The 14529-nt window shown below is 40.8% G+C and overlaps 1 protein-coding gene across 1 annotated transcript; it reads left to right on the forward strand.

The window, feature by feature from the left end:
• The first annotated feature begins 83 nt into the window (after positions 1 to 83).
• Positions 84 to 14023, forward strand: SLC25A32 (solute carrier family 25 member 32). The gene is made up of 7 exons (XM_047088943.1): positions 84 to 529; positions 4905 to 5055; positions 7026 to 7111; positions 8420 to 8580; positions 9482 to 9595; positions 10139 to 10284; positions 11201 to 14023. Exons 1-7 carry the CDS (start codon positions 376 to 378, stop codon positions 11340 to 11342), a joined length of 954 nt encoding a protein of 317 aa, XP_046944899.1. The 5' UTR covers positions 84 to 375; the 3' UTR covers positions 11343 to 14023.
• The last annotated feature ends 506 nt before the right edge of the window (positions 14024 to 14529 follow it).

Consider the following 14529-nt stretch of genomic DNA (forward strand, 5'->3'; position numbering starts at 1 on the left):
CAGCACCCTGCGGCGCGCCGTAGTTTTGCTGACAAAGGTTGGTCCGAGGCGGTTTCTCTGCCGTACTCCCGCGTCCACGTCCCTCGGCCAGAAACGGCAGCGGATGGGGGCGGGGCGGGGCGGGGACTTGGCGGAGGACGGCGCCCCGCCTCCTTCGCTCTCTCCGCTGGCGTGACGTGCTGCCCTGCCCCTCTCACGCTAGCTCTGCGTTGGGGTCTCTCCGCTTAGTTACCACGTACTTGCGCCCGTCCCGGAAGTGGGCTAGCCTCCCCCTGAGGTTTCTGCTCCTAAGGGGCGACCGTCGCCAAGGTGGCGGTCACTGCATCCCGGCCCACCTCCGCGGCCCTGGGCGTGGTATCAGCGAGCCCTGGGACTATGACGGGTCAGGGCCAGTCGGGATCAGGGTCGTCGGTGTGGAGCACGATATTCCGCCACGTCCGGTACGAGAATCTGGTAGCGGGTGTGAGCGGCGGGGTTCTGTCCAACCTCGCGCTGCACCCGCTTGACCTCGTGAAGATCCGCTTCGCCGGTAAGAGGCCACTCAGACCCCGGGCTCCTTATCCTTGCCGGTATCCCGAACTGGGTGATAAAAGCGCAAAAGGAAGCCTTGCTCCCCCCTGCCTCCTTCATTCTACCAGGCGAGCGTTAAAGAAAATGCTGTTCTGGCTCACCTGGAGCTAGGTTTGAGGAAGGGGAGCGTGGGAAAGGGATCGGGCCGCCGTCGTCCCGCTCCCGGAATCTAAGGGATGGAGAGCAGGGGTAGAAAAGCCTGAGACAAGTTCATATTGGGTACGATGCGGGACTCAACGCCTGATTTGTAAAATAAGAAAAAGATTGTCACGTTTTAGGGCTTAGACCTCACACGTGCAAATCATTCACCCTTGGAGGTACTTTGAAATCTTAAGGTAGCCACGTGTTTGGCAGTTGCGGAACCGTTGCTTAGAGTAGGGCGTAATCTTCAGCAGGTGCTTAGGAATAGGTTTGGGATAGGATTCTCTTGAAGGTTTTTGGTGTTTTATAGTGTGGTACAAGATCCTATGAAGGAATAGTTAGCTCGAATCCAAATACTGTGTTTTAAATTTACGTTTCTTGAATTAAGTGCATTGAGTTAAGTGAATCTGAGTTTTTGCAAAGTACTTGAGAAGTTAAACTCAACAGTAAATTCTGGAGGAGATAGTTTCAGAGAAGGTCTTGATAACTACTGGGAAACTGTTTTCTGACGTTTGGTTTTCTTACTGCTGCAAGTTCTGCCTTGAGAATTAGGTCTGCAGAAGTGGTTCATCTTCAAGAGTCAGAACAGTAATACGTATTGTTCTTTTAATATTTGTCGACCGCTGTATGGAATACAAAGTACTTAAAGTTCTTGTCCTCAGGGAACTTACAGTGTAAATTATAGCCTTGAGTCTTAGTCACATAAAAGATAATTCTAGACAACATGAAATCAAGAGCAAAATGGAATAAATCCAAATATGAGTAGACTGTCAAGAAAATTATAGATTGCTGATGGCCATCTGTATGGGTCCCATTAGATCTTGAGGTTCCACGTAGAAAGACTGATAATTTGATAGCTGGAAAGAAGCCATTCTATGAAGGAGAGTCAGTGAAAATTATGGAGTATACTCCCTAGAAGAAAACCCAGAAAGGCATGTAACTTCCATGGAGTTTGTGAAGTGTGCACAAATAAAAATTATAACAAGTAACATTCATTGAGCATTTACTAAGAGCAAGGCAATGAACTTAAAGTTTTTAGTAAATTCTCTGATTTACTACTCTGAACAACCCTGTGAATCTATTATCCCTGTTATACAAATGAAAATAATAGAAGTTGACTAACTTGCTGAAGTCACAAGTTTATAATGGTAGCTGTGGGATTTGAGCCCAGGCAGTCTAATTCTAGAACCCTTTGACTCTTAACCATTCACCATTCTACTTCTAAGAATTCCAAGTAGACAGTGGCTTGAACATGAAGAGAAGAATTTTGGACATGGCTGTAGGCTTGTATGACTCGGTGTCTCTAGGGTTTTGTCTAGGAGAAGAGGTGACAGTTGAAATGATCATGGAGGAATACTGTTGGCTTGGTGAGTTTAAGATTGTGCTGTGAAGAAGATTGTGCATGAAGAAAGGGGATTCATGGTGTCTGAAAAGATCGGTAACCTTCCCATTTCGGGGAAAGTCTTAGGAGACCAGTGTGGCCAAGATTGACAGGTAAGATAATTGAGATTAGATGGGAAGACAAAATTAAAGATCTAGGAGTCAAAGAACTTTGTCATAATAAAGTGTGAAGTGGTGATAGAAAAGGAAAATTTAGGAAGATGAATCAAAATAGTTGATTTGCCTATGTACATGTAGTATTGCAAGACCCAGTAGCTTAAACTAATACTTCCTGAATGTTTGCTAGGCATGATTTTAATGGCTTTATATTTATTAACCCATTGTAATTTTTAGAGATAGGTTCTGTTATTTTTCCCATTTTGTGGATGAGCTAACTCAGCCACAGAGGAATCAAGTAACTGACTCAGGGTCACAATGTTAAGTTGCAGTGGAAGGGGGCTGCAAAGGAAATTTGGTGGCCCGAGAAAAAAGAGAAGAAAATCAGGAGAGTGTGGTGTAAAAGTAGCCGACAAAAGTATGTTTAGGAGGTAGACAGTCGTAAGTGCTACTAAATGGTTGGTGAGAAAGAGAGGACTCCCCAAGTGCTCTTTGGGGCACTTGCAGTAGTGGGGTGGAGACCCAAATCAGATTTCAGTGGATTGGGAGGGACACAGTTCAGACTGTAACAGGTTCTTGCCCTACTTTCCAGCCAAATTTCCTACCATCCCTTCTCTCCACCAGCTGTATACTGTAGCTATACCAAGTCCCTAATGTTCTCCCGAACGGTGCCAGGCACTGTGGTGCTTCCTTGGATTTATACCAGCTCTTGCGCTTGTCTAGAGATAAACCTTTCTCTCCTTTCCCCAAAGACAAGTTTCTCATCAATCTTCAAGGCTCTATGCTAACGTCTTCTCTCTCATTTTCCCCGTCACTCGACTGCATGTCCCCGGTTCCTTCTGTACAGAACATTTATTTGTGTTTCTTCTGTAATCCTGTAGCACTTCATTTACCATAGTGCTCATAACTTTGCCGTGCTGTTGCTGCTCTGTTTTGTCTTGAAGACTGTATCTGACCTCAGGGTCAGGATTTGTGTCCTACTTAAGTTTATATTGCCCCTTTGCCTGGCAATATAAGGAGTCAATAAATAGTTTTTTTAAATAAAATAATATGCGTACAAATGAATGTTTTTCATGTTTAAAGATTTGTCCCTAACTAGGGTAGATAAGATTATAGTATCGGGGTAAGTATAAGGTACAGAATAGTGTTGCCTATTACTGAGACTAAAAAGTCTTACAAATTAAGTGACTTGTCAAAATAATGAAGAAATCAGTGGTTCATACCTATGAAAAGGCAAAGATGGTTTTTTCATGGTTTTGCTTTTTACCTCCAGAGAGAAATTATGTTGTGACTTTATTATTTAAAGGAAATGGAAAGGTACTTAGGAAAAAAATTATCAGAAGACTGAAAGAAGTGAAATTCAAGGGAAGCATCAGAAAGATTATGAAATACACAGCCAAACATTTCCTGAGAGCTAGTCCCTCTGTTACTTGCTTTTAAATTTGTATAAACTTCTCAACAACCTGTGAGTTAGGGGATATTTATCCCCATTTTTTTTTTTTTTTTTTTAATGAGGATGCTATAACTCAGAAAGATTAAAATCGTGTAGCTAATTAGGGAAGTTAGATCTCAAACCCAGGTCTCCTGACAAAGCCTCATGTACTTTAATCTCATTTCATGGTGTAACATTATCAGGTTAATGATGAAAGAAATTGGCTTTTCTCCCTTTCCCTGGTAATGGCAAACAGTGATTCTCAGCCAGACTCCATTATGCACAATGAAGTAGCAGCAAAGGGGACAGTGAACTGGGCATACTTTTACGTGGCTAGAGGACTGTTATTTGTATAAGCTTTCTAGAGGGCGGTTTCAGTATGTATGTGTAACTTTTGACCCATATTAATGCCCATTCTAATAGTTAATTCTAAGGATATAGCAGTTTGTATGAAATGTTATACAGCATATTCACTAGAGACCTCTTAATAGTAAAAAAGTGAGAACAACTTTCAGGTCAACTAGGGGAATGATTAACCAAATGATAGGATATCTATGAGAGGGAAAACCATCATATCATTTTTAAAAATCTTTTGGAGGCCTATTTAATAACAGGAACTCTCACAATATACTCTTGAGTGAAGAAAAAAGCAGTATGCAAAACTATATATAGTAAAATACCAGTTTTATAAAAATATTATCTAGATTATAAATTTGACATTCTCTTTCATTCCATTTCCATGTAGGAAACAGAAGGCACATTCAAAATAAGATAATTCTGGGGCATGGGGGTGCTTGAAAAGACTATTTACAAAGATATGAGATTATAGCAGAACCACTGGGAATACTGCAATATTCTGGAGCTAGAAAGAGCTTGGGCTGTTGCCACCTGAAGGGCCAAAGGTCAAAGGGAGAAAGTCATTGAGGGAGGGCCACCTTGAGAGGAGCCGTGACTGTCAGTAGAGAAGTTCAGTCCAGGGGTGCCTGGGTGGCTCAGTTGGTTATGCGTCTTGAATTTGACTCTTGATTTTGTCTTAGGTCATGATCTCACAGTTCGGGAGGTCGAGCCCCTCATGGGGCTCTGCGCTGAGAACGCAGAGCCTGCTTGGGATTCTCTCCCACCCCCTCTCTCTAAATAAATAAATAAACGTTAAAAAGAGTTTTCTTCTGAATTTACCTCCTTAATATGACTGTGTGATGTCTATGTTTATATGTGATTCGGGGCTAGAACTTTCCTCTCACCTAATTTTGTGCCTTTACTGCAGTGAGTGATGGATTGGAACTGAGACCAAAATATAAAGGAATTGTGCATTGCTTGACTACCATTTGGAAACTTGATGGACTACGGGGACTTTACCAAGGAGTAACCCCAAATGTGTGGGGTGCAGGTTTATCCTGGGGACTCTACTTTTTCTTGTGAGTAGATCTGGGAGATTTTACAGTATTAAAAAGAAACTTTGTTTTTAGTGATTTTACATTTCAGTTGATGAAGCAAGATGAGTCCTTTAATCAGTTTCTTTGAATGGGAAGGGTCAGAAAGAGCACAATGTTTATTTCATTCTCTGTCAGCTATTATCAGAGGCATTTGGTCTGGAAGGAAGTTCTTAATAGGAAGAACGTGAAAGGGTGAGATGGAGAAATGCTCTTACCTACAGAAGCCACTTCTGTGAGTTGAGTTCAGGAAGATGCCTTACCAAGATACTTCGGATTCCTGATGAAGTAAGAAAGCCAAGGAGGACAGGCCTTGGGGTCCCCATACCAAGAACACATACCAAGGGAGCTGCCTCTTGGGAACAGAAAGTAAAAAGCCAGTGCCTGGCTAAAAGAGTTTGAGGCACATCCCATCTTGCCTCTTAACTTGATCTGCACCATCATCTTCCCTCCTCCATCATTTCCTTCCTCCCTCACCTGTCAGGTCTCCTCACCATCCTCATGTCCATTGCAGAAGCCACTGAAAGCACCCGTGACAGGTCCATTGAGCTTAGTGAGTGTGCCCGAGTGTGGGCATTCCACAGATGCCTCTAATAATTTGAAACTGAATCCAGGAATGGAGAGGCTTTTCTTTGTTTTAATACATGGCATTTTTAAGAGAACATCAATACCTGGTCTATCGGCCTTTTTCTCTTTTGTGTTACATATTCTACTTTCCCTCCAATAATTTTATGGCAGTATGCAAACCACAACCTGAAGATATTTTTAAGTGAATGCAAAGTAAAATTTAACCTTCGTATGGTTAAAAAATGTATTTTTCTTCAGTTCTAAGACAAACCTAGATGTGAAACTATACATACAAAATTTCTTCTTTTATGAATTTGGAGTTGGGTAGGCTCTCTAAAGAGAGTTTCTATGGGGCGCCTGGGTGGCGCAGTCGGTTAAGCGTCCGACTTCAGCCAGGTCACGATCTCGCGGTCCATGAGTTCGAGCCCCGCGTCAGGCTCTGGGCTGATGGCTCAGAGCCTGGAGCCTGTTTCCAATTCTGTGTCTCCCTCTCTCTCTGCCCCTCCCCTGTTCATGCTCTGTCTCTCTCTGTCCCAAAAATAAATAAACGTTGAAAAAAAAAAATTTTTAAAAAAGAGAGTTTCTAAGGACAAGCCCTATGAACGTAAGGTGTGTGTAATGAGAATTTCTTATAAAAGTATGCTTGTTTCATGTTAGAATGGTATTGGTAGAGTTTGGAAGGCTTTTTGTAGCTGAAGTCTTCCCAGAGGAAAATGGAAATTGGAGCTAGAGAGAATAGGCTGATTCGACTTCTCTGCTGAGAAACATTGGGTGGTCTCTCGATTTTCTGCCAAGTAAAGCCCAAATGTCAGTGTGCCACTCAGGTGTGATTCAATTTTACATCTTCTCCCTCCACCCTTATTATAACCTTTGCTCATGTTCATCTGTTTCCCTGTTGAAACTACCCATCTCCATGCCCGGCCAGTGCCACCTCCCACACAAGCCTTCTGTGATCTCAGCCGTAGTTTCTCAATCTCTTATGACACCCGTCTGTGTTGTCTTTATTATGATTACTTGTGTTCTGCTTATGGTCCTTGTAGTCTGCTCCATAGTCCCTGAACATATCGTTTTGTCTTGTGTGCCCAGTTGCCTCACCACTGCTACAGCCTTCCCCCTCCCAGTTTTCCTATTGTTTTTCTTAATTGATGAGTACATGATGAAAATATTTTGCCTGTGTAGTGCTACCCATATACATTTGCAGGAAGGGGTGGCAAACTCTTACGGTAAACCATTTCCAGCAAATCCACTCTTGAAACTGTGCTTGCCTTGGGCATGGACGTTTACTTTTGGGGTACTGCTGTTAAATTACACACATTTTCAAACAGACTTTACTGCTTTGTGATACCTATTCAAATATTTATCAAACTGCTCATGTTTAATTCTTTTAGTTACAATGCCATCAAATCATACAAGACAGAAGGAAGAGCTGATCGTTTAGAGGCAACAGAATACCTCGTCTCGGCTGCTGAAGCTGGTAAGGCAGTGTGTGAAATATAAAACATCAACTTTTTTATTTTTGAGAGAGAGAGTGCATGCAGAGGACAGGCAGAGAGAGAGGGAGACACAGAATCCGAAGCAGGCTCCACTCTCCGAGCTGTCAGTACAGAGCCCGATGTGGGGCTCATACCCACAAACTGCAAGATCATGACCTGAGCCAAAGTCAGACTCTTAACCAACTGAGCCACCCAGGTGCCCCTAAAACATTAACTTCTAACTTGATTTTCACTTTTGGTTTTTGTTCTATTTGCCTTTTCCCCCCTTTGAACAGTAGAGTTTAATTATGCTTATCTATCTAATCAGTTATCACATGGAATATCTTAGAAAGCAACTGTTCTTATTGGTTACTCTGGACAGATTGCAAGAATTTTAGTTATCACAAAGGAAGTAAAATTTAGAAAAGTTACGACTTCCTGATAGTTTAAGATAATTTGGTATATTTTCTTCAGTTAAAGTATAATTTCAGTTTTTAAATTAGACAGTTTGGTACCCTTGTTTAACTGCCTCATGGATGTGTAATATTTCAAAGAGAGAAGCAAAGTAGGACTCATGTCTTTATAACTCATACTTTGACACCTTACTTACTGATAGCTCTCGTCCGAAAAAAATCTCATTTTGAATACCTAGCTGCTAGCACAGACCTGAATTACCATGGGACTTAATAAATGATGAATAACGGACTATTGAGGAAACTCAGCAAATGGAAAACTTAACATATACAAAATTGTCACTTTCTGTAAAGAATGTAAAATTTATTTTATAGTTCTTTAATTTTTGAGATGCGTAGCTACTTTGAATGGATTTGAGGAGGGCTGTGGGAAAGTCGGGGTGGATATGCGTGCACATGCAGAGATTATTGAGATGTTGGATTCCTGGTCCTTTTCCCCTGATCATCAGCCCATCTGGGTCATACCATATCCTTCTCCTAAATGTTTATATCTGCTGTCAGAGTCTGATTCCCGGGACTTTCATTGTTTCTCTACTCCAGGCTGTATTGGTTAAGAGCCAGGATGTCTCTGCTGTCCTCAACACCTCAAAAGGAAAGCATTTCACATTTCCAGCTCCCTTTTAATCTACTTCCCACTAACTGAGGAACTTTTTCTGACCACCAAAACTATGGCTACGCTTTAACCCTAAGACTGTGCCTCAGAGACTTGATCTCACTGTTGTAGGTACAGCCCCTGGGCAACCCCATTGTTTATATTACTGGACTGTCATTAATCTGGATTGTCACAAGTGGCAAAGTACCTGTATGCTGAGTAATCTTATTTAAATTTGGTTTTAGGAGCCATGACCCTCTGCATTACAAACCCATTATGGGTAACAAAAACTCGCCTTATGTTACAGTACAATGGTGTTGTTAACTCCTCACAACGACAATATAAAGGAATGTTTGATACACTTCTGAAAATATATAAGTATGAAGGTGTGCGAGGATTGTATAAGGTAATGACTTATCAATATATTTTGGATAACCCAACACTGTAACTTCCCTTGGCTCTATTGTCTGAGTTCTGAAAAACCTGTAGTCAGTCCCAAAAAGGGACCAGACTCAGGCAAGAAGCAGTTGAATGAAAACTGAAATTCTGGTTTATATAATATGGAAATTGTACTTTCATCTGTTTATCCTCCTTACCGTAAGGTATGTTATCATGACCCTGGTGGGTGCGAGAAGGCCTGTCTAAAATTTGGACAGTAACCATTCACTAAGTCCCACATCACAGTCACTCATTCCTTACTACCCTCCCTAGAAACTGTGGTCCCTTGGGAACTTGCTTGGTGCTTAGTTGTTGTGTGTGTGTGTGTGTGTGTGTGTGTGTGTGTGTGTGTTTATTGTTCCCTGATGAAGTCTTGGGGTGATGGGGGGGTTCATGGGGTCTGGAGCTGATGGCCAAGAAAGAATTCTTCAAGAAGTCTTTGGTGCAAAAAGGTGATTTTATTAAAGTGTGGGGACAGGACCCATGGGCAGGAAGAGCTGCATTGGGGTTGTGGGGGGTGACCATTTTATGGAGTTCAGGGAGATAAAGTCAAGAGGGAGTTTCCAAAGAGACTTTCACATGTTGAAGACTTGTCTAGCTAAGGTTATATTTCCCTCCAGCAAGGCATTAACATTAAGACAGTAGGGATTCTTGGACTTTAGGCCTTTGATGGGATTGCCTTTTTCTGGTAAACTGGTGGAGATTCTTACCAGTTTAACCATTTGTTGTTTGTCCTTTCTTGTTTTTGGGAAGCCTGGAGTGTCCAAGGAATATCACACATGTCCCACCTGGAACGGGGGATGGGGGGACGGGTACTAACTTGTACTTTGCCCTCAGCTTGCCTCATACTCCTTCATCATTCCCTTTAGGGATTTATTCCTGGGCTGTTTGGAACATCACATGGTGCCCTTCAATTTATGGCATATGAATTGTTGAAGTTGAAATACAACCAGCATATCAATAGATTACCAGAAGCCCAGTTGGTAAGATGGTTCTTTAAAAAAAAGGATATCATTGGGGCGTCTGGGTGGCTCAGTCGGTTAATCATCTGACTTCAGTTCAGATTGTGATCTCATGGTTTGTGAGTTTGAGCCCCACGTCAGGCTCTGTGCTGACAGCTCAGAGCCCGGAACCTGCTTTGGATTCTGTGTCTCTGTCTCTCTCTGCCCTTCCCTCGCTAATGCTCTCTCTCTCTCAAAAATGAAAAACGTTAAAAAAAAATAAAAAAAAAAGATATCATTTACTTTTGTAGGCATTTAATAGATGCAATTTTATCACGTTTACTTTGGTAATGTTGCTATGATGATGACTACCACTAATTTAATTTATAGTTAAATATTTTATGGGCAAATGACACACAAATATTAATAATAAAACCCCTTATTTGCACAGAGCTTGTGTTGAGGGGGAAACCATATTTTTCACTTAAAGATCCATTTACATGTTTTCCTATATAATTTTTATTTCTGTATTTTTAAAGAAATCCTGTTTTAAGGAAAAATAAATGTTTTGTGTTGTCATTTTAGAGCACAGTAGAATATATATCTGTTGCAGCACTATCGAAAATATTTGCCGTGGCGGCAACATACCCATATCAAGTTGTGAGAGCTCGTCTTCAGGATCAACACATGTTTTACAAGGGCGTGTTGGATGTAATCACAAAGACATGGAGGTGAGAGCATGCGGTATATCAGAATGGCTCTTAGGAGGTACCTTGCATATCTCAGAATCTCTTGTTGCTGTTAGTTTTATAGTAAAGGCCAGCGTGCTGTGGTGAAAACACGGCTGGTGGCCCCTGCTTTTCCATTTCCCATTTACTACATATAGAAAGACAGACTTAATCTCTCTGAGGCTTGATTTCTTCGTTTGTAAATTTAGAATATCTAGGCTGACAGGGTTGCTATAAAAATCCAATGAGATCTGTGCGACAAATTAATAAAATTTAGTGGTTATAAAATACTTGAATGGCATTGAATGAATATAGGAAGTCATAAAAAAACGTAGTTTAATGCAATTAAGCTGCTACTTGCACAATAACTTGCAAATACTTGTCTCTGTGTATTAAGGAGGTTCTTGTTCTTCAGCATGTAGATAAACGTTTATAGGTAGATATCCCCATGTTTCTCTTTAAAAGGCCAGAGCAGAATATTTAGAATGTTTAAATTTAGTTCACTCAATATTTATCGAGAACCCAAGTGACAAGTTCCTACTCTAGGCATTAAGGAAATAAAGTTTTATTTTGTGGGTGCTATATTTAGTGTTGTCTGCCATTTATCTAAGCTGTAAGATTGTTAATGCCTATATTAGATCAGTTAATACTCTTGCATGTTTATACATTTAGAGACATTTGAAAGATTATCATTAAAGCACTTCTCAGTTTTGAAGTGTCCCTACCCTCTCTTCCCGAGTCAGTCCACGGAAGGAATGTAAAATGGCTCATAAACTACCTTGCTTCAGGATGTTGAAAACATGGACTACAGTCACAGGGAGGTTTGACTGCTGGTTCCATGCCATATGTCAATTAAGCGTTTGTGTCTTCAGGCCAGCTATGTAGGAAATTAAGCATTTATCTATGTTTCCTTTTAAAGGAAAGAAGGCATCGGTGGATTTTACAAAGGAATTGCCCCCAATTTGATTAGAGTGACCCCAGCCTGCTGTATTACTTTTGTGGTATATGAAAATGTCTCACATTTTCTACTTGACCTCAGAGAGGAAAAAAAAGTAAGCTAGAAGAAGATCATCTCAATTCGTCTGCTTAATGCAGCAGTTGCTCCTTTGTGTTTGAGGTATAAACCTCAGAAGAATGCTGCACAGCAACATGGTTCATAATGGAAATTGGTGTATAATCATTAGAAGTCAAAGAACTGCTAAAACTTTGCAATGTTGTTTTGCTCTTTGCCTTCCCCATATGTTTGGGACTTGGCTACCTCTGCCAGAAATGGCTCCCATCAACATGACAGTAAAACTGACGTCAAGTGGAGAATTTCACAAATTTCTCTATTTTAGTGTTCAAGTAGAAGCTGATCACAGCATTTGCTAAATGGATTAGATGAATGTGCTTCTTTTTGTGAACTCATTTGCCTGGATCGGCTTTAAAATCAATCTGTGTGCAATAGCAAGAAAATGGCTTCTGAAAAGAATTGTCGTTGTTTCAAGAGTAAATTAAACTTTCAGGATTTGCTGGAAAAATTGTTGCTTAAATCCAGACCATTTTTGAATTGAGAAATTTTGGTGAGAGGAAAAAAAAACACCACCACCGTAAATGTGCGTTAGTTTAAATTCAGTTGGAATGTGCTAACTAGGGAAATTTGAGACGTATATCCTTCTCTTCATTTGAGAAATATATTTGTTGTCATTCTGTCATTAATTTTTTCCCTGGGGGCTCTTCCATAGTTTAAAATGTAATTGTGGATCCAGTTATTATATTTTTTGACATTGGTACTTGGTGTTTCTTAAACTTAACAAAATCTGAACTCAGATGCAGCTGTGTCTGCCCTTATTTAGAATATTTGGCTATAAGTCACTAATTGGCTATAAATCACTAATAGATCACCTCACACACATACTGGAATGATTGGGATCTGTATGTTGAGAAACTGTGTGGAAATGGGAAACTTTAACTTCTTATTTCAACTATGAGATGTATGGGTCCAGATCCCAAATAAACGATTAGTCTAGATTAGTTGCTCATATTCAGGTTTAAATACAGATTACACTAATGGCCATTATTGATTTAACTTTTATGAGTCATTATAAATATCTATAAAAGCCTATCCCCAAAGGATGCCAGAATAATATTTTTATTTATCATAAACTTCTATGAATGCTGTTGCACTTCCATCTAGTTGTAAATAAAACATTGTGGTTTTCAAAGCCATATTTAAATGGTTCTTTGAAGATAGGTCTATTTTTTATATTTTGAAAATGGCATTGTTCTAAAAATGTGGAACAGTAAGTAATTGTATTTACTATAATCTCTTGTAACATGCACAGAAATACTTTATAAATTAAATGTGATGTATTTTTCATCCTTCTGGGTTTACTACTATAATTCATCTGAATTCCTGACGTTAGTCCCTATACAAAATACTGGCTGCAGTTGCTGTTTGGAATTTTAGAGGTAGTGCCATTATTTGAATGCTTCTTGTGTACCCCCAAATTAATAAAACATAATTTCTGTCTTCTAAGAGCATATAAGTTTGCAGAATAAATAAATAAGTGTTAAATAACTCCAACCCTAGATGAACGGGCAAGATTTCTACAAGGCCCTCTAAGAGTTCTGAGAAAAGAGAACTCATTCAACAACAAATCGTAACTGAGTTCTTGCTCTGTGCCAGGTATGTTACCAAGCACTGAAGACACAGCAGGGAATAACCCAGACAACATTCCTGCCCTCAGGGAATTTTCATTTTAGTGTGAGTGACAGAAAACAAATATATGCATAGTATAGTTTCAGATATTAAATGCTATAAATAGAACTAAAACAGTTGGGAATAGTGTTGCTATCTTAGGATGGTTAGAGTAAGGAAGGATCTCTTTTGAAGGGTAGTGTTTGAAACATTTTGAAAGTGAGGAAAGCAAACCACTATGAGATAGAGGAAACAGTCTTCTAGGCAGAGAAAATAGGAAATACAAAGGCCCTGAGGCAGGAATTAATTTGGCTGGAGGGAAGGAGTGAGGTTAGGGTGGCCCATACTGTGTGGTGGAAAAGAAATGCAGGATTGGCTTCAAATTTCAGCTTTCCCCTTTGCTGTTTGGCCTCAGGCCAATAGTTCACCTCTCTGTCTCAAGTTTTCTCATATGTAAAATGGTGATTTGATTTGTTCCTTTGTGGATAAGGAGGATATAGGATGCTTGGGCTAGTGATTTATTGAGAGAGTGCTCTTAAGAGACTCTAGAAGATGAGGAAGAAGTTTATCATCACCCTGACCCTATGGGACAATGCACTATGTGTTGGACCACAGAGGTTGTCCTGCCCTGAGGTGAGAGCCTGGGCTATTATGTTCTTACATCAGGCAGAAGAGGGGAGGCTAGGTCCCTTTCCTCAGTCGAGAGCAATCCTCCAAAATAAGGTGAAGGGGAGGGGACAGCTGTTAACAGCTGGGATATGGGTGCACCAACCCTGTAAAAGGAATTTGGTGGGTCAACAGCATCTACAAATGAGGCTATTAAAAGTATGTAGCTCATAGGATTATTGATCAGATTAAATGGATTAATCCATGTAAAGTGTTTAGCAGTGTCCCTGGGCCAAAAAACATTAGCATGGGCCAGATCTTCTAACCCATGGTCAGGGGTTTAGATTGTGGGGGAGATCATTCTAGTGATTGTATGAAGAAACAATTAGGAGGGGCGCCTGGGTGGCTCAGTCGGTTGAGTGTCCGACTTCAGCTCAGGTCATGATCTCACAGCTCATGGGTTCAAGCCCCACGTCAGGCTCTGTGCTGACAGCTCAGATCCTGCTTCAGATTCTGTGTCTCTCTCTCTCTCTCTCTCTCTCTCTCTCTCTCTCTCTCTCTCTTCCCCTCCCCTGCTGGCTCTCGCGCTCTCTCTCTCTCAAAAATAAACATTAAAAAAAATTTTTTTAAAGAAACGATTAGGAGACAGACAAGAAACAGGGTTACTAACTAGTTAGGAAGCTTTCACAAATACCTAGTGAAGACCTGGTGGGTAGCGTGGACCTGGTTGATGGGAGTTGGAGGTAGTTTATAGCTTGGGGGGGGGGGGGACGACTAGAGCAGGCTTCATGGAAGGGAAAACTTGAAGCTTGGCCTTGAAGGTAGAGATTTCAAAGGGAACCACAGGGGAAAAAAGAAAGCATAGGTGACCTCTCTTGAGCAGTGTGTTGTCAATGTGGTAATAAAAGGAAGAAATGGAAGAGACAGCTGAAAGATTGGGACCAGAACATGAGAACTTTCAG

Source organism: Lynx rufus, unplaced genomic scaffold (assembly GCF_022079265.1).
Source record: "Lynx rufus isolate CCGP_SWC_20201006 ecotype Redwood Valley unplaced genomic scaffold, mLynRuf1.p SCAF_26, whole genome shotgun sequence".
NCBI lineage: Eukaryota > Metazoa > Chordata > Mammalia > Carnivora > Felidae > Lynx > Lynx rufus.